We start from the raw sequence: 20,237 nt of genomic DNA, 5'->3' as shown, positions 1-20,237 counted from the left end.
TTCTTTAACTATTTAGGCTCCTGTTTTTGCTTTTGTTTGTTTTAATTGTTTCCTAAGTGCAATTCTAATGGCTTCTTAATGTCTTATTTTAAATATTTTTAATTATTCTATGCCTCCGTAAAGCACTTTGAACTGCCTCTTTTTTATCGTCTTTTAAATGAAATTTTAATGTCTTCTTAATGTCTTGTTTTTAATGTATTTCCATGCCTCCATAAAACACACTGAATTGCCTTGTTTCTGAATGGTGCTATATAAATAAAACGTGCCTTCCCTTGTGACACCAGTGTGAGTGTGTGCACATTTAGCACACACACACACAATCTCCGGCTGTAGGCAAGCTGAGGTGAAGAGTGTGAGTTACACAAGCTTTGACAGGGCCTAATTATACGTGTCTCTAATGAACTCTAATTACTGACATCCACCAGAGCATCGAGGTCTTTAAGCCGAGGACTTGGAGTCATTAGGCTGCTGTGTTACGCTGTTTCTCCATCTCCACTGACTGTTTCCTGTCCGTGCTGCTGATGTGTCGGTCTGTTTTCTCATTCCTCTCTTTCCCTCTCTTTCTCTCCGCAGTTTGATGGTGACAACATGTACATGAATGAGAACAACCATGAGTTCCTTGCCCCAAACCAGGTGAGCTCAAATTGGCCCTAATGGAATACCTGCTATTTCATCTGTCCCTGCGGTGATGGCTGCTGTGGAGCCGTTTTACTTCCACCACTGTCCATGCTTGTTAGGCTGGATGACAAATTGTTCTTACTGAAACCACCACAGAGTTACATGACATCCGCTGAAAGCAAAATATATACATATATATTTTAATTAGTTCACACATGTTATACACTGACAGATGTAATGGGTTTTGCGCTCGATTGATGAAGTCTTTCCACAGATTTGTTATTATGAGCGGTCGTGGTCACAGTGTTAATGTATTTCTTCTTGTCCTAGAACATGGAAAGGAAAACACTCATTTTTCAGGGCGTCTTTTGCTTTAAAAAGTCAAATTTAAGACCTTTTAATATCACTTAAAATATAATTCAAGACCAAACATGCAATGGAAGAAGACACAAAATATGAAAACACATTTATGTCCTTTAGATTCCACCAGCAAGTTTGAAATGATTCAGACACTCATTCTCAAGCCACCGGCTAGAAGGGAATTATCTCAACACATTAGAAATCTCACACAGGAATAAATAATTATCCTTTTTCAGTTTTGGCAAAACGAGGAAATTCTAGATATTTGATAACAAAGAAGTTATTTATTCCTGAAGCCTGTCATCAAAAGTCGGCAAAGAACTAATGAAAGAGTGAAATGTATTCCTTGTAAATGAAAGTCTGAGCACCTACACCAGAAAAAGAGAAACCGATTCCACAAGTGCTTGGACCTTGTTCCTCTGATCTGACATTAAGCTAACTCTGCCATCGGGAAATTAAAATCTCGCTATATTCCAATCATGCAATCTTACCATGTGCTCTTCTAAAGCTGAGCAGAAAACGCTGCTTCGCTCTGAGTGAGTTTTGGCCTCATTACAAAGGATTTATGAAGTTTGAATGGAGGGGGAGTCGGTGCTCTTCCACAGAACATGGCAGCCGCAGCAGATACACTGCAGCACAGCTGGTTGTGAACAACTGGGAGACCATATGGTTGTGTTTGGACAGAGGGATTTGTGGAGTTTGGGAATAAGCCCATCTGACATACACAGGGGAGCAGGGAATTTGTCCCTGTCAATTGCAATTATTAGAAACGACCCATAGGCTACAGTACTTCTGTTTCTGTTGCATTGGCTGCTTTGCTTTATTTCTTAACGCTCTGGTTTGTTAGACGATGGCTCGAGGCCCAGAATGAGACACAGAGCTGCTTGTGCTGCGGCGTGTACAAGATTCCTAACGTTTATTCACATATCTCTGACAGCAAATATGTCTGTCACACAGTGGTTTTCAGTGGGACAGCGCTGTTATCTGACAGACGTCACATGCAGATACTTGGCGGTCTGAAAATTTTTTGAAGAACAACAGCTTTTTATTGCTCAATTTTATTCAGCACATGAAGTTTTCACTGCAGTGCTGATTGACTGATTTCAAGTCGTGCTGATGTGCGCAGCGTTTTCCGCCGACTTAACTGGGGGACAGATAAAATACTGCAAATGTTGCACACAGAGAGCGAGGTGGGGGGAAAGGTAGGGATCAAGGAGGCAGGAGAGACGGGGAGTGGGAAATAGCATGAAACACTGTGATGCGATGAGAGAGGATTTTTGCTTTGCTCTGTGTTAGACTTTGTTTACTCAAGATGCCTTCATATTTGACATGTGCCGTGCTCTATTCTCTGCTTCACCAAGTTTAGCCTCTCCCCGCCTCTGACAGCTGGAATCAGAGAGGGCCTTAAGGGTGGACACATTCTACTACAACAAAATATGGGAGATAAAGCAAAAAAACCCATGTTGTGCATCTCCTTTGCAGATTCCACAACCCAATTTTAAGTTGTTTTTTGTTCGTTGATAATGGAAATGTCACAAAGTGGTAATAATGCTAGATTTTTTTAGGGTGATGTTATTGTTTGTTGGTGGTGAAACAGGCAGGCAAAACTAATGTCCACTAAATCTATATCTATAATAAAAACCAACGTGTAAAAACTGTTTTTGCTTTCAAGAAATTAACATACTTAACATTTTATAGAGGCAAAACTGGTATCGTCACATGTCTAATTAACTGGCAAACTAACTGCTAATTAAACTTCACAAAGACACTGTGTGTTCAGTTCTTTTTTTATCTGAGATGTTTCTGAAGCTGTTTCACTGCCATACCTCTGCCAAGGAGAGTCGGTTTTGTGTGTCTGGCTGTTAGTTAACAGGATTTTTAATCAAAATGCTACTGGAACAAATTGATGGAAGGATGCGGTATCGGTCAGGGAAGAACCCATAAAAGTATTGATCAGGTAGTGCATCCAGGAATGCTTTTATCACTTTCTTTGACGAGATTTTTCTAAATTTTCATGATTCCTAAGAAAATAATTCAGGGATTTTGATTTGAAAAAATCCGTCATGCTTAGGGGACAGATAAATATGTGTGAAATTTGGTTTCGATCCAAATATAGGTCTGGATTTAGTGAATTTAAATGTAGTTGTGTGGGTCTTGGCGGAGGTATACTCTCTATGGTGTGCCATTCTGGTTTGAAATCTGACACGGCTATTTGCCACCCCTACATTGCTTTTGCATTGAGTGAGAATACTGTTCATCAACAGCATTCTCTGCATTTTTAGTATGCATACTGATTGCTTTACTTTATTTACGCTGCATTGCCTCGTCAAACTGCAGCAATCAGCATGTGTTAAATAATTTCCTGTTCAGACAAGTAGATAAAGTTGAGAGGTTTCTTTCATAATATTGCAATATATATGTAATACATATCATATGCAAGAAAGCATGTTTCATTGGATTGGGTGTTTGGTTTAAGTTACACCTAAATTAAATAAAGAAACAGTAAATGCGTTTATACACACACACACACACACACACACAGATAGAGAGAGAGAGAGTCAAAAACACCCCAATTGCATTTAAATGCATTTGGGTCAGCGGTTCCACCTCCACACTGTGTGAAAGTGTTTTTTCTCAGTGCTCAGATGTCTTCCACCTCCATGTAATTGCTCTATTTAATCTGGCTCACCTATATCAATACTTTTTAAAATATATATATATACATAGGGTGCACGCGTAAGCGTGGCCCTGACCTAGTAACTGCATCTAAAGGTGGGATGCTTTAGATGCTCAGATGGGTTTGAGCCCGTGATGAGTCACAAGGAAACAGGGTCAGTGCCATTGTCGTATCGATGTTCCCATGAGCATCATAGTCTGACCCTGCGCAGCTCTCTGTAGTGTTTCCTCTGGTCTCTCTCTCCCCCCCCAGCGGAGTGACAAAGTGTTAGTGATTTAATGACAAGGTCACAGATCCCGGTCTTGGCATCAACAAGCTCTTAGTCTGCCCCCGTGGGCCACTCACCATTATCGTGGCAACAATGACGAAAAACGGTAACCAACTCCAAGGTGCTCGCACTCGGAACCAAATCTCCACAATGAAGAAGTGGAAGAGCACCTGGTAATAAAGGTTTTATTTGACCGTCACCTGAAGTGGGATTTCTCTTGCAAACACTTAGAGCAGTGGAGAGCGATGCGATCAAAGATAGCGCACTGCATGTGGAGATGCCTTCTCATAGCCCCGCTGCAAACCAAAGGAAACAGTATACTTCATCAGCACTTTACCTTGACAATGCTTTGCTTTGATCTCTCTCTCTCTCGCTCTCTCTCCCTGACTTATGAATTCATTTAGCAGAACTGCTGTTGGAGAGAAATATGTCACAGGGAAAAAAAAGAACACGAGGAAGAAATGGAAAAGGGGGTCGGTGGAAAGAGAGATGGAGAAAGCTGCACGGGGGAATAATTCGGCTAATGGAGTGACTGTTTGGATATTCAGCAGAAGTAGGAACGGAGATTATGATCTTGCAATTAGCGTAACAAGGTTTTATTGATTGGCTGCCGCTGTAGCGTCTTTGCTGCCAAGACGCTGCATGTGGTTTTAACATGCACAGTGTGTGTTTAGCCCAGCCAGTCACACTAGTCTCACCACGAGCGGAGCAGAATCCAGCTCGGCGTTACCTCTGAGCCGCGGCCATTTCCCGAGCATCAAAGCTGAAATATTATGGATTGCCGAGTTGAAAGGGTCCGTTTGAATGCCCGACGATAAAGTGGACTGCATTTGCATTTTCCGCTCACTTTTAAGTTAATGCATTGCCCTCCTTCCCCTTTTAGTAAAATGCAGGTATGAAAAGGCAGCGTCTGGTAACGAGTGGTTTTGAAAGTTTGTCCGCCTGTTTTACATGTTTGCGAGTAGAATTGCTGCTTTAACGGTAAGTTTTGATGCCATTTCTCATCTCAGTTATTACGCTGTAAGTCGTTGCTGGCGGGGATTATTACGCTTGGTCCCTCTTGGGTGTTGTAATCGTAATTAGGGAGGTGTTTGCTCGCCAGCGGCAGATCTGTGAGACACAGAGAAGCAGCAACAGATCGCAGATCGATGGAAAATGTTTTAGTTTTTTTTCATATGGCAGCCAACAGATGTGGTTATTATTAAGTTTATGAGACATATTGACAGAATGATCTCATAATGAAGTCTTTTAAATGTTTTCAAATGAAAGATGTCGTTGTGTAAGAGCTCACATTAACAGATTTTAACACGGTCCGCGGTTTTATATCCTAAACTTCCACTAACTCCAGTCTGATGAATATGATTAAGTCGTCCTCCCTGGTCTCTCTCATCTTTCCCCCATATGTTTCTGATGAACCATTGTAGAACACGATCCCGCAGTCTTTTATGTCCAACCTTTGACAAATCTATCACCTCGTCCCTCTACGCTCTGAATTAAAGGCCCATTCCACCTCTCCAGTTTAGATGAGTAATTCTCTTGTTTGGCTGCGGCCCAAAGCCCAGCCAGCATGTCTGGGTCTTTGGAGGAGCGTGATTGGTCAGGTTCAGCCGTGTGTGACTGACAGGAAGCCTGCTGATTGGGGGAGACAGTATCTTCGGATCGGTGCGCTGATTAAAGCCTTACGGCGGCGTTTTGTGGACTCCCGCCGTTCGGGGTCCCCGCGCCAGCGCCCTGGCCCTGCTGGTCTGAATTACAACTCAGCCGCATTAGTCTGATTTACAGCTTCCTCCCGCTGTTTAGATTGGAGCTGGGGTCTTCTCCCTCTCTACACTTCCACCTTCCTCCCCCTCTTACTATTGATATGCCCACTTTTCGACTCACCCTCTACTCGTCACCCCAATCCTCCCAATCCCTCGCCTGTTCCCCTGTTCATGCCACCTCACCTGGTTTGTCTCACCTACAAGTCCCCCTGGCCTCTTCCCACCAGGTATTCTCCACTTCTTCTTCCACCTCACCTATTCCGCAACTCCCCCTTTCTGTCTCCCCGCTCTCTCCCACCACTCTTCTCCTCATCCTCCTTTTCTCCAATGTTCCCCAAACCTCTGATATCGCTTCACCTTTCCTACCCAGTGCCTCTCCCACCTGCCCCTTCCCCTCTCTTTCTCCGTCTCTCTCTCCCTGTCTGTCCCTCTCTCGCGCTCGTTCCCTCCCTCCATCTTTTGTGAAAATGAAAACAAAGAGCAGCCTGCCAAAATATTTCTATAGCTGTTCGCTGACGAAGCAGGGTGCGGAGACAAAGCAAAAAGATGTGCAGGCATATTTGTCGCGGCAGCAGAAAGATGGAAAGCTCTCTCCCCGTGGCCTTTTTACAGTCATTTGGAACCCCCCCCCCCACCTCACTCTCCTCGCATGCTCTCGCCCCGTTTAAAAGCCCTCTGTTTGAAATACTCATCTGACATGGCACCACGTATAAATGCACAGCTGTATATTTGTGTAAGGCCCGCTCGCTGCCAAGCTGTCCATCCCCCTGTTGCCCCAGGTGATCAGATGAAACTAATGGCAACCTTAATGTGTTTGTCTAGGCCTTTCACCCCACTGGAGAGAATGATGAGAGACCAAACACTCGCTCTTGTGCCAGATCCCATGCCAGACTAATATAAGAGAAACAAAATGGCCTGTCTCTGTTTAGCCTTCTCACGGCCACAGAGATGTTCTTTTACAAAAAATAAAAGTTTGCATTTGACAGCTTTTCCTTCATAGCTGGGAAAAGGAGTCATTAGAGAAGAAAATGATCCATTGAATTAAGATCCGCGAGCAAAAGTACTTGGTTAATTATTGATGCTGTATCTTCAAGGTATAAAACCTTGAGCCGACATCAATCCATGTAGACTTATTTCCTCTGCTCAGAGAAAGTTGAAATGAGGTGATATCATATTTCTTATTAAACTGGTTAAGTGATGCACGGCTAAGATATTGGTACAAAGCCTTTAGCAAATTGCTTTTACAGTATAATTGTACATTATACTTGTATATTTGTGTGTCTGTTTTTTATCATCCAGAGGAACACAGGTTAGACAATACAGAACTAGAAATAGACAAGTGGAAGTAATTTATTCAGGGCTGCCTGTGCCTTACTTGCCTCGATGCTGGTGAAGCCACCTAGCAGGTATTTGTATTTGAATTAACAGTAGTAAAAGGCTCACTTATGCTACAATTGTATATGAAAAGAATTATGTCCGTTTCAAACGATCTAACCGTCACTACCCACATATTCCATGTGTTCTTTACGTTGTTGGTTGTTCAGCAATACATCCAATAGAGGGCAGCACTTGCAGATGGTGGAGGAATTGTGATAATGTTAAGAAAAAGGCAGAAGCGGCTGTTTGTCCATGATAAATTTCTTCCTTTTGTATTATAGTCGTGTCGGTCGAAGTATTGGCTACACTGCCCTTCAAGATTTCCTGTGGTGCCGCCCGGTGTCGTCTGTTTCGTCCGTATCCGTTAGCTTTCGGAAGACGTGCAGAAATACTGACAAAACTTACGCACAGTACGGACAGAAGGCTCCGCCCATTTCCAGATCTGGCATCGAGCATAAATTAGCCTTATGGGAATATCGTTCATAGTGAAGGTATTTGGTCAAGTGAAAGTACAAAACCATTTAGAGTACAGACATGATACTAATTGTCCGCACCAAGATTCATTGAGTCAACGTTGAGTCATTCATAGGACATCAATAAAAGTCTGACAAATTGTCTGATTGACAGACCAACGTTCCTACCACTGCTTAAAATAACAGAAATGTTGCCCATTTCCCTGCACTTGTTGGGATGTAACTCCAACATAGTTGTAGATATGCTGCGATGGTGGAGCCCGCTCTGTGGACACTCTCTGTATTGCATCAAGTATGAGTTGCAGTTCAGAGCTCTAGTGAGAGACAGGGAGGTTCATTGACGCTGGAGAGCTGTCTCCTCCACTCCCCTCCATTCCCCACCAGCCTCTTATTAACAATGGCACCGAGAGTACGAGGGTCCAGATGTTAGTCTCCCGCTCCCACCAGCTGTGCCAGCCTCCAATGCACAGCCTCATTGACTCCGAACCAGGGAGGGGAGACACTTAAGAACACACTGACACCGCACACACACACACACACACACACACACACACACACACACACACACACACACACACACACACACACACACACACACACACACACACACACACACACACACTGAGAGAGAACAGACAGTCTCTTAAAGTTGTTTTTTGTTTTAAAAAGAAAATCCGACGTACGTAAAGATGTGCACTGAAGGTTTCAATAGGTATAACACTCACACTCCCAGTTTTGTGCACATTTAGCCAACACATTAAACGACACACACACACTGGCACACAGATGTACATGCACTCTCCCCAGCCACGTGCACTTCACACCCTCCTTCCCCTGGTGTAGAGCAGAGTTATTTGTGGGTGACAGGATCCTAACAATTCTCAGAATAATGCACGTTTGTTTGAATGACTGCGCCATCAGCGCTCCCTTTGTTATTTTCAACGTTGTTAGAGTCAGTCGGTACAGATCCACCAGCCCTTTATTGTGCTGCTTCTTTTTGTCCATTTACTTGTTCTTATAACAATAATTAGTTTTTGTCATTCAGACACAGAAGCACCATTGTCCGCATGCTAATAATGATTTGACAGTGACTGAAGGAAAAGTATAGATAACTGAAGAGTCACGGAAAATTTAAAAAAAACGTTGACGGGCGGCTTTTTCTTTTTTTGGGGGGCCTTGTCGAATCTCTGGGCAGCTTTTTTTTTTTTTTTGTCATGTCAGCAGTAGCGGTGGCTCGTTGTTAAGCCGCGCAGAACAGACAGTGGTGCGCTGATGAGCGGAGTTACAAGGGCCTCCCTCTCCAGGAGACATGGCCGCACTGAGCAGAAGAGACAGAGGGGACTGGGAATAACACTGTATGTCTGCCACTGTAACGTTGTAATCCTAGATTCATCCTGTCAGGCAATAAGTTTGATTATGGTCCTCATTTGAAACGTTGGAGTCATCTCTCCCCCCACCTTCTTTTCTGCTCCTTCCTCTCCATTTTATATACGCCATCCACCCTCCCGCCCCTCATCCTCGCTCCCCCGTCACCCACAGCAGTATCAACATAGCCATCACAATCGCTCGGGATGACTATTGGGAAACCTGAGCTATCTTGTGCACCCGTGGTTTGTTTTCCGACCGCATTAGTGGAGATCGCAGTTGAATTTTCACCGACACCGGGCAGCATCTGCATATCATTAGTGCCGTAAAGGTCCCGCACTCCTCCTGTGCATAAACGGTGCAGAGAATATAATGTCAATAGATGATTATTTATTAAACAATAAAACCTGTTGTTGTTCCACTTTTAAATATTAACCCAGTTGTTTTTCGGTTTCTATTTTCACTCTGGATCTATTTAGATGTTTTGTCCCACATAAATGTTCCGCAATAACAATGTGGTTGTTGTTGTTGTTGCTGACAGCGCTTCTCCATTAGCTTCCTCTCTAGCCAAAATCAAGTGCTATTAGACAGCGAGGAAGAAACAGAGACACACACACACACACACCGAGAGAGAGAAATAGAAAAACAAGAGCGAGGAGCATCTGTGACACATTTCCAGGGAATCAAATTGATAAAGAAAGAAAAAATGGAGGGTAAAAGTAATGTATTATACGCAGGAAAGGCAGTTAACGCCTGGGTACTTGCATCAGTTTGCAGAGTGCAGCGAAAGCGTGCGAGAGACAGACAGAAATGGAGGCACAAGGGAGGTTGTGTTTATTATTTGATAAAGCCTCCCTTATAACCTCAGCATGTTGTGCAATAGCTCTGGCTCTCCTTCAACTCTGTGGTGTGCCACTTCAAATTAGTCGCTTGTGGAGAGGGCCTGCCCCGTCTTTGCAAAATGCATTAGTACGCCACTCAGAGCCTCATACAGCCTAGGGTTAAACACAAATTATATCATTTCTGTCATCCAATCAAATCACACTGACCCATTGACCTGCGAGATGAGTCAAATGCATAATGAAATATGACATGGCACAAAAGCTCTGATTCTAATCTGCTCTGACACGCGATCAGATGAGGATGACCCCCTGACCTTGACTGACAAGTGAGACGAGCGTAGGGAACGGGATACACGGGGGAGAGGAAGGGAAGGAAACATAAAAGAAAAGGGGGGAAATATACCCAATTAGAAAGGCTGTTTTTAGTCAATGGGAGGTTAGTTAGTAATCAGCTCAGTGTCTCGGGTGAAAGGGGCCATTTGTGTCTTTGGACTTCGGACAGTTGGGGCTCACGTTAATTATTCTCTCCATATTTGCCTTCTTGTAATGACAAATATAAAAAGCATCTTCGTCACAGAGCAGAATCATTTCTCCTCACATAGCTGTGGCCGGTGCTGGAGAGATAGCAGCTGGATTTTATTCCCCTCGAGAAGAAAAAAAAGTGTCTTTGACAATAATTTTCATCCATCTCACCCCTTCGCTTCCTCCCCAGCTCTCTCTCTCTCTCTCTCTCCCCCCTGCCACCTCTCTCTCTTCCCACCCTCCCATACCATTCATTCAGCGGACAGAAACCGAGTACACAGGGGTTCAGCATCCCCCCCATCCCCGCCGCCCCCTTTTCATGATTTCCAAACAGTAACATAGTGACGGATAAATAATGCAGCTGGGCTGTTTTACAGAGGGATGAGATGACAGAGGGATGGGTGGGCAGGGGGTGGAGGGGCGATCTGGGGATGTGTAGCAGCGACCAGAACTGCACGGGTACTGTGAAGGTACAGGCCACGGCCGGGGTTGGGTCAGCCAAGGGAGGAAGAGGAGAGAGGAGGTGTAGGGTGGCTGTAACTGGATCTCCAGCCCTCTCGCCCCCCCCTCCCCTCGCTTTGGGGCTGAAGGCTTTGTGGTGTGTTGATACCCTCTGACATGATATTGTAGCAGAAGAACGGGTATGGCTTTAATTAAGCCCGAGCTGATGGAAAGAGATGGATGGATGGAGAGAGAGAGAGAGAGAGAAAGAGGAAAGGGAGGAAGAAAAAGGAGGAGTACCAAAAACAAACACTCCAATAAACAGAAATAGCAGCACGGCTCATGCTGTTCAGATTAGTAAGAGATCTGTGGAGTCTGACAGGCACTATTTGCCTCCGCTGTTACGTTAAAACAAGAGCTGTGTGTGTACACTGGTAAACAGGATCATTCATAAATATACAGTGTAATCTTCCTCTGGGAGAACGATGGCGGAGTGAATGAAAATAGATGATTCTCTCAAATTCTCCACGTTCTCTTTGCAAACCGGACTGCGTGGAGAGGGGAGATAACGCGGCCCAACTTTGTCTGTGTGTGCCGAGCGCCGCACAGGAAGGTGTTGGAACCAGGAGTGTCGGAGGTGATGGAAGTGGTAGTGTGTGTGTGTGTGTGTGTGTGTGTGTGTGTGTGTGTGTGTGTGTGTGTGTGTGTGTGTGTGTGTGTGTGTGTGTGTGTGTGTGTGTGTGTGTGTGTGTGTGTGTGTGTGTGTGTGTGTGTGTGTGTGTGTGTGTGTGTGTGTGTGTGTGTTGGACTTGAAGCATAAATCACCACTGTGACAAAGCTCTCCAATAGGCAGATAAGTGCACATTAGGAGTAAGGCAGATCTGTCATCGTGTGTCTCGGAGCTGTCGGCCCCGCCCTCTCCCCCGAAAACAAACGCTGACTTGGGTGGAATCCAAACTGGTCTGCATCTGCGTGGCACACGAGCACGTGGCGTGTGCGGCGTGATGTCATGCACGATTATTTGTAATAGGAAATGTGTGTGTGTGTGTGTGTGTGTGTGTGTGTGTGTGTGTGTGTGTGTGAGTGTGGGCCACCTGTCAAAATAATGTTTGTCAAATGACGTTAAACTAAGAAAGCAGCAAAAGAAGAGCTGCAGCTAATCGTTCATTTCATCTGCAAATCAATGAACTGTTTGGTGTGTAAAATGTCGGAAAAGTGTGAAATAATGTTAAATTCCAATACGCCAAGCTGATAGAAAATTCAATTGCTCGTTTAGTCCAACCAACAACATTAACATCTCTCAAAATACTCAATACACAGTGATTATAAAAGCAGAAAATCCTCACATTTAGAAAGACTGAAGCAGAAAATGTGGTTGAATAATGCCTACAATCATTAACCGATAATCAATAATACATTCTTTAGTGGTCGATTCAGTTCTAATTACAACAATATGGCAAGAATCGAGCCGTGTTTTACAAATGCTAAGAGGGAAATAACACGAATAGGATTATTGCAAATGATATTTGGCAGCCAAGCCTTTAATAGAATGAATAATATGAAATTTCTTATAAATTGGGTTATGTCCTAACGCCAGATTTCTCCAGGCATCACAATATTCTAATAAGAAGAAGAATGTACAGATAATGAGCCATTAGCCACAGTCGTTATCGTCTCCAGAAGGCCTCGGATACTCAGGCAGTGTTACAGAGGGAGGCGGAGATCTGTGCCAAATAAAAAAAAAAACACGCTGGAAAGCTCCCCAATCAATGTTATTTTCTCTCTCAGTCCCAGACCAACTGTCTATTCATCTGTTTCTTTCAAATGAAAGGTGTGCTGGTATGTAACACTTACAGTGGGGAGATCTGTCTCTTAATTAAAATGTTACAGATTGTGTTTCGCTCGCTGTGCAGACCGAGCATACTGCGTATTGGAAATAATGTTCCCTATAGTGTGCGGTATTGATCAGAGGAGGAAAATAAAGGATTTTTCAGTGAGAAAATAGAATCTGTGTCACGCAGCCTTTTGGTGGGAGTGTTGCCTGGACTGTTGCGAGTAAACCAATGACGAGAACCTCATAGGAGAAAGAAAAAAGAAAAGAAAAGCAAGAAGAGCAGGCTTTTGTTTGAAAAGCCAATTCCATACTAGGACACACGCTGGTCCGTACAATCCATCAAATACATTGTCTTTGTTTGGATTTTACTTTTAAAGGAGGAAAGAGTATACATTAGCCAGAGTGTACATGTGGTTCTGTACATGCAATCTCATTCTGAAAAGAGGCGTATGAATAATTTATCTTGCCACAATCCAACTGGGAACGTCCTTGGTATTTACATTTTATCATCAAGGGCACTGGATGAGCCTTCACAGCAATCTAACACATGACACACACTCAGCTCTCGTCCCCTCCGCGCGATCAGAAGCGACGGACGACACAGAGAAAATGTTTCTGTAGCTTGGATATATATTTATAAACCGAGCAAACAAAAAAAAGGGTTGATGAACATGCTCGATGATGACTAAGCGTGGCGGGATTTAGATTACACAGTGGTCACCCGCAGCCGCGACGATATGACAGCGACGCACGGGGCTACGAGGGACACGCACGGGGGGGGGGGTCGGGGGTGGCTGGGCTTGGCCTCGCACAATGGGCTCCAGTGTTTACAGCAGACAATTTAGTTTCCTTCCAACAATTATGAGGGAAATTGAATCTCAGGAAATGTTCGTTTTCTTGTCCATTAGACCAAACAATAACACGGATCCCCACAGGTTTACAAAAAAAACATCTGTCTTCAAAACAGAGTCCAGAAAATGAATGTCAACGGACTCCGAGGCGAAATCAGGACAGAGTGGATCAAACTGAGGCGATCGCACGTCTGTTTTTTTCATCTGCTGTAAAGTGTAGGAAGATGAAAGTGAGGCGTTAATGCTGAGTCTGTGTGTCTGCATTCTTGCTTCACAATAAAACATTGCTAACGTCCTCTTTTGTGGTTGAATTAAAGAGGGGGGGGTTGCAGGAATTGAAGCTGAATGTAATTTCTCTCATTGCATTTACAGCCTGTGATTGATATTCATTTAAAAGGACACGTTTTAATACTGCTGAAAGCTGAAAAAATTTAATTTACAATGCACATAAAGGCCCAAATCTGTGACCCACATGCAAACAAAAAGCTTATTCCGCCAACATTTGACTGCAACTAAATCTACACTGTTAACGTTTTCTAATGAGGATGGAGGTTTTTTATTTTAAGCAGCGGAAAAATGCTTATTTATCATGAATAAATCTTCCTCTGTGAGTGAGTAGCTTCCTTTAAATCAGAGCTTAAAACATACTTTTATCTTTTTTATGTTATTTTGATGTATTTTTACTCATATTTTGAGAAGTGCCTTACAAATTAGTAAAGATATGATGATTGTTATCATTAAAAATATTAACAAACTTTTGATTTACACACATAAACATCTTTATACCAACATTTATAGTAAAACAGGGCTGAGGGAAACAAGGGAGAATAAATGTGCCCTGTATCCTTTCTCCTCTCCTCCATCTCCCCTTGCCCCTTATTTTCTAAAAGTATCTGTTTGAGAGATAAATGACCACTCGGCTCCCGAGGATGACAGCCTACACAAAGATGATATTGAATTGATTTCAGAAATGTTGCCGAAGTGACTGTTTGATGTATACCGCGAGACATGAATCATAAAACTTCTATTAAAAAACCCTTGAATGGCTGACACCAGAATATTATTTGTGATGATTAATTTGACTCAGTCATTACAATGGGAGTCAAGTTGGATCGTCTCAGACAAAATTGCTTTTCATTCCCCCCGTTGGATTTCCCTGCTATTTTTCTTTTCTTCTGTGCAGAACTCTGATCTGATTGGACTCACTGTGTTAGCGTAACAGCAGCCGAATGCAGAGGCTTGACGCTCGTCGTCATTACAGATCACTGAACACCGAGGTTTTTGTTCCGAAATAAGACGTTGAACACTTGAAAGAAAATTACACCTATCGGCTAACAAAAACGACAGATCGGAATTTAAATAGATTACAAAGCTTTAAGAAGAATAGCAGGAAACTGAAAACCTCAGACGACAAGAGGCGAACACAGTTTAACAAATGACTCTTCGTCTCGTCTATCTTGTGCCTCAGAATGGTTATTGTTTAAGGATTAATCCTGTCAGTGGATTTGTAACATGTGTCGTGGCAATTTCTGCAATCCCACTTTGACAACGAGGAACGAGACACAATTCTCTTACAGTATTGTCACACTTTAATGCTCAGAGCATGGTGCCTACGACAAAGGTTAGTTTGTAATATGCACACCGATGGGAAGCAGTTCTTTGCCTTTATACATTTGGCTCATCCCTCCCACTCTGGTTGGGGTTGTTACCAAGTCAAAGGTCAGGATCTTCTGATGACATCAAGGCAACAATGCCTTAGTTAAAGCAATCAGGCCAAGATTCATTCAGTTGTACAGGATACAGCATGATCAAGGTTACATTGTATGCGATTCAATCATGATCAATCAAAGGGGAAATTAACATGAACATATTGTGGTCAAAATGTTACATTTCCCTTACACATGATATTGACATCGAGTGTTGTAGAAGTTTGTTTGTGCCGAAGGTTTCATGAATCAGCTCCTGACAAACCGAAGCAGTGGAGGTCAGGATATCTGAGCGTTTCTAAATCTTGCCTTTTACTTTTTGAACAGATGAAGCAAACATTAGTTAGTACAGCTGTCGTTTGGAGCTTCTCCGCCATAAATATCCTGGAGTGCTCTTTTGTCTTATCTAACACTGAAGCAACAAGGTGTCCTGATATGAGAAAATATTGGAGGCAAACGCCACAACATAAAACAGAGTCAAAGTGTGTCATTGCACTTACAGCGTGGCTTTAACAGTGATCCATTTTAAACGTTTGTCGTTCTGTTTCAACAATGACACATAACTTTTAACGGAGCTCAGTGCAGAAGAACAGTTTGTTGGTTCCTGGCAGTGATTTAACTGTCGACAGTTTTTAGCCAAAGAGCTTTTAGCTGCTTTGCTGCAGTTAAATAAACAATATAAACAACAAGCTACACAAAACGGGATGAGCATTGAGAAACGACTCAGCACTATTCAACAATAGACATCAAGTATCTTTCTTAATGGTTAAATATCTGGACAGGTTCTTTTTTACCACTTTAAATTCCCATTAAATAAAAACTGAACAATATCCTCCATGTCCCCTTCCATGTTTACCCATAGATTGTATACAAAGATGGAGGACAACGGATTGCCCCCTGGTGGTCGGCTGCAATTGACGTCATAAACCCCGCCTCCTTCATGTTAGCAGATGGGACGATACAAAAAGTTAGAATACACTTCAAATAATTGTCAATTATTGGAGAAGACACAAATTCATTTTAATTTTGTTAATTGGATGTTTCTTGCAAAAATGAATGTTTTGAGTTTTAATTGACTTCGCTATACTTTTTTAAGGCTGGTGTTGACTTTTTATCAAGTAGCTATATTTTGTTATGTATTTGCTCCTGTTGTGTGATGCCAACGATACAACTGGGAGTTGTATCCCCTGGAAGTGCTCCAGTTAAACTGTTTGGCATAAGCAGGAAATGAATAGATCTTGGCACCAACACTATTCCCAACAATGTTTCCATATGGACTAGAGCCATATAGAAATCAGCTGTGGGTCGAATTATAAACACAACTTCATCTAACCCAACCTTTCTCACTTTCTTCTCTTCTCAGAGCTACACAGGTCAGAGTGGCGGCGGCGGGGGAGGAGGCGGAGGTGGCGGCGGCGGAAATGGGGACGAGGACTACGAGATCCCCCCCATCACTCCACCGAACCACCCGGAGCCCCCTCTTCTTCACCTGATGGAGCACGACTCTACAGGCTACCTCTGCCACTCGCTGCAACACAATGGGCTCATCAACCCGTATTCCTACCCAGAGCTGCCCACACTCATGATGTCGAACATGCTGGCGCAGGACGGCCACCTCGTTTCCAGCCAAATGCCCTCGGTGAGTAGCGTTTTGTGGACTGAGTGGTTTATATGGCGGCGCTGTGGGACCAGAAGTCAAGAAATTAAAACTCATGATTACAGTAAAAAATTAGGACTCAAACTAAAGCCCTCTAAGACTTTGAAGGAGTCATTCTTTTTCTATCTGAGAAACTTTTTTTTGCCTCATGTGTTTACAAGCACAAACAATGAGGCAGAAACTGGGTTGCAATTTAGGGCGGAACATATCTAATGACTAAAGATTGGATAAAATAGACTTTTTGAAATGATTTCCTCGACATTGCAGATAATCCAGAACAGCAATTTGAAGGTAGAAACCTATAGAAACCACAGATTTCTAACACGATACACCTTCTGAGAAAGAAATCGAGAAATGAAGACGGCGGCTAAGTGGGGAACTGAATGATTTTTCTCAGTGGTCCCCATGTCAGCCGTGATGCATGGAGAAAAGGATTGTGGGCAAATCCATCAGCATCATATCTACCTCGACAGCGCGCATCAGTCAGTCCGTCAAGCCTTCCAACATGAATACGCGCTGATTACTCCCTCAGCTCCGCACAGACCTGCTCCTCCGCAAATTAGCATCTCCAAGCTATAATTGCATTCATGAGAACTGCAGGAAATGGAGGAGATTTCTATTACAACAAATGATGTATGTGCAGCGTATGTGAGGAGAACATAATGTAAAGGCTGCAAAAAAGCAAAGCCCTTCTAGTTAGCAGTCATACAGTTGGTTAGCATTTAACCTGGGTTTTAATCAATGCCTGTTTTTTTGGATCCTGCTTAGGAAGTAAAATGTAAATAATGTAGTTTTTATTTACTGAATAGTTTTCATTTAACATTTGCATAAGATAGTGTCAAATATTTAATATCCCTTTGAAATATGCACAGATGTGGAGGATTTTTATAGATGGGCGATCCCTCGAGTAATGGTCATAACATATGCAAAGATTTTTGTGTTCTAGGGTTTAAAGGTCAGAATTTCACAGCTTCATACTTTACTTGATATTGACTGATATCGTAAACACATACAGAAATGGCTTCGCTCCGCAGCTGCGCCTTTCTGGGGAATTTTATAGATCACCACTATGCAGTTAATAATATATTATAGTATGTTTTATATTGTCCTTTTTTTTAGTCTTATCGTGGATTAACAAGTCAGCAGCGTCCTTTAAGAAAAGAGAATATATTCATATACATTAAATACATAGATTCATTTCAATGTCAAGCGGTATTTATTATAGCGATCAGGACAAACAGTCAGCAAATAGTCCAAATATAACTTGATAAACATCTGAAATATAACATACTATATATTATATATAATGTTGGAATATGCCGGGCTACATATTGGATTCATGTGTCATTTATCTTGATATTCATTTCACATTTCGGTCATGACCTTTACCGTGGAGACAGTGGTTGATTGGCCAGTGTTTCGCTCGGCACTCAGGATATTTGTTACTGCTACCGAGGACCAGAGTCGGTGGTTTTAACAGATTGAATGCTGCAGGTCGTGTGATAAAAATGCATGAGATTTGAAATGTTCGGCTGGCCTACGATCCACATACATTTAAAGGATACGCTGCCGGTGTTTACATCGAGGCGGAGACACAAAAGCAAACATGTTGAAATAAATAAAGCTTTTAAAAATGATGTTTTTTGCAAGTAAACCTCGCAGATCTTGATATTTAAAGATAATTCAATGTTTTTCGAACAGGCTGGGAGAGAAGCAGCTCGGCCATATAGGAGGTTCTTTTTCAGCGCTGTGCTTCAACTCCACTGCTAAAAAAAAAGAAAAAACGAAAGCAGCATATAAAGCAAACTCAGAAATTTCTAAATCAAATAGTCTCCCCGGCGAAACTACCAAACCGTAGCAGAGGTTCATTTGTGCTGAGAGCGGAGTGTCTATTAAATCGGTGCCTCACCTTGACACAGTCTGCTGAGCAAAGTAATTAAGCAAACTCTGCAGTTCAAACATGAGATGCTATCATTTTGAATACCTCACTTGACATTTATAGATAAATAACAAGGGTTAATTCCAAATGGAGACTGTTTTGGTGGTTAAAAGATAGAGTGTGAGTGCTGTAGTATGTAGATAGAAGTGGTCTTTTGCTGCGGCTGCGGCTGCTGTTGACATTGTACTGTAAGTGTGTGTCCAAGTGTGTCTATGTATTTCTGTGTCTTCACTATAAACAATATATCTGCTGTTGAAATGGATCCACTACATCTGGAGGTCAAGCCTTATATTCAATCTTGAGCACATTGAAGAAAAAAAAAAAAATCCATTAGGGTTCATCTTTCCTGCATCAGCCATTCTATTGTGGTGCTGCAGTGAGATCTGTTTTCATCAGGCAGATTCAATACGTGAGCTGGGCAATGAAAAGAGCGCAATAGAGTTGGATGAAGAGAGGGAGGATGGAGGGAGGGAGGGAGAGAGAGAGAGAGAGAGGGGGAAGAGGAGGGAGAGAGTGGGGGAGGCAAGACGAAATTGCAAAGAGGTAACTCTTATTCAAAATGAGAGTACACCAGCAGTTTTCTGTACCTCCTGGATTTCATTATTAGATATTTTAGAGATAATTCAGTTGAGTGAAATGAGGTTATTCTGTCTCCACAAAAGCCTGAGAGCCTCTGGTTTTTAAATGTGTGCCTACACGATTCCAGCGTGAGGACGTCTGAAAGTGCTCCGCTGCAGGTACAACAATATAAACATAAAAATAAATAGGCCGATTATGTAACACAAAAAAGAAAAAAAGAGGATTCAGAGGAGAGCGGTATCTCAGCGGCAGTCGATGATTCTCAGAGAGATGTTCGAGTAGATGGTGTGTGTTTAGTTTGAGGTGACAGGTTGAACCACTGGACTAAATGGTGTTTGGACAGAGATCCATCAGTGGATCTGACACTGAGAAATGACTGTGGAAGCTGTTAATAAAAAAAGATCAAGATTTTCCACTTAGTGAGAAATAAAGAACAGAAAATTACGAAGGATGAGACAGATTGTATTAATCTTTTCTAACAAAGTCCTACAAATTCAAGGAAAAGAACAAACTGGCAGTGTAATTAAGTACATTTACATAAGTACTATAATTAGGTACAACGTTCAGGTACAACTCAGAGGCAAATATTGTACCTTATAATGCACCATAGCTTTTTCACTTTACAGATTCAGATATAACATATATTCATGTAAATTATGATGTATTATTAAAGTCTACCCAGCACTATATAAAGTAATTGGATGAGTTCCACCTTTACCAGCTGCAACATTAAAGTGACGAGCACATCAATGCTTCAATTCACAGTTATATAATATACATCAATCCGAAATGGGTAGTTTTGCATATTGTGTACTTTTACTTCTTGTACTCTACCTTTATTTAACTGCCGATCGGGTACAAATTTTAATACGACTTTTACTTTTACTAGTGAGAACTTCTGAGTTCATCCCTCATCATTGGAAACTTGTCTAAAAGCAGAGTCATTAAAGAATATGCTCAGTAAATAA

The 20,237-nt window shown here is 42.4% G+C and overlaps 1 protein-coding gene across 3 annotated transcripts in view; it reads left to right on the top strand.

The window, feature by feature from the left end:
* The window catches only part of tox2 (TOX high mobility group box family member 2), a 114,091-nt gene that overhangs the window by 66,941 nt on the left and 26,913 nt on the right, over window positions 1–20,237 (top strand). For all 3 annotated transcript variants that reach the window (XM_034585479.1, XM_034585480.1, XM_034585478.1), the window contains exons 3-4: window positions 574–633; window positions 16,458–16,733. In XM_034585479.1, coding sequence (XP_034441370.1) covers window positions 574–633; window positions 16,458–16,733 — 336 coding nt within the window. The remainder of the gene's footprint in view (window positions 1–573; window positions 634–16,457; window positions 16,734–20,237) is intronic.

Source organism: Hippoglossus hippoglossus, chromosome 5, assembly GCF_009819705.1.
Source record: "Hippoglossus hippoglossus isolate fHipHip1 chromosome 5, fHipHip1.pri, whole genome shotgun sequence".
NCBI lineage: Eukaryota > Metazoa > Chordata > Actinopteri > Pleuronectiformes > Pleuronectidae > Hippoglossus > Hippoglossus hippoglossus.
The sequence above is the reverse complement of the archived record's forward strand: the minus strand, read 5'-3'. Positions and strand labels throughout refer to the sequence as shown.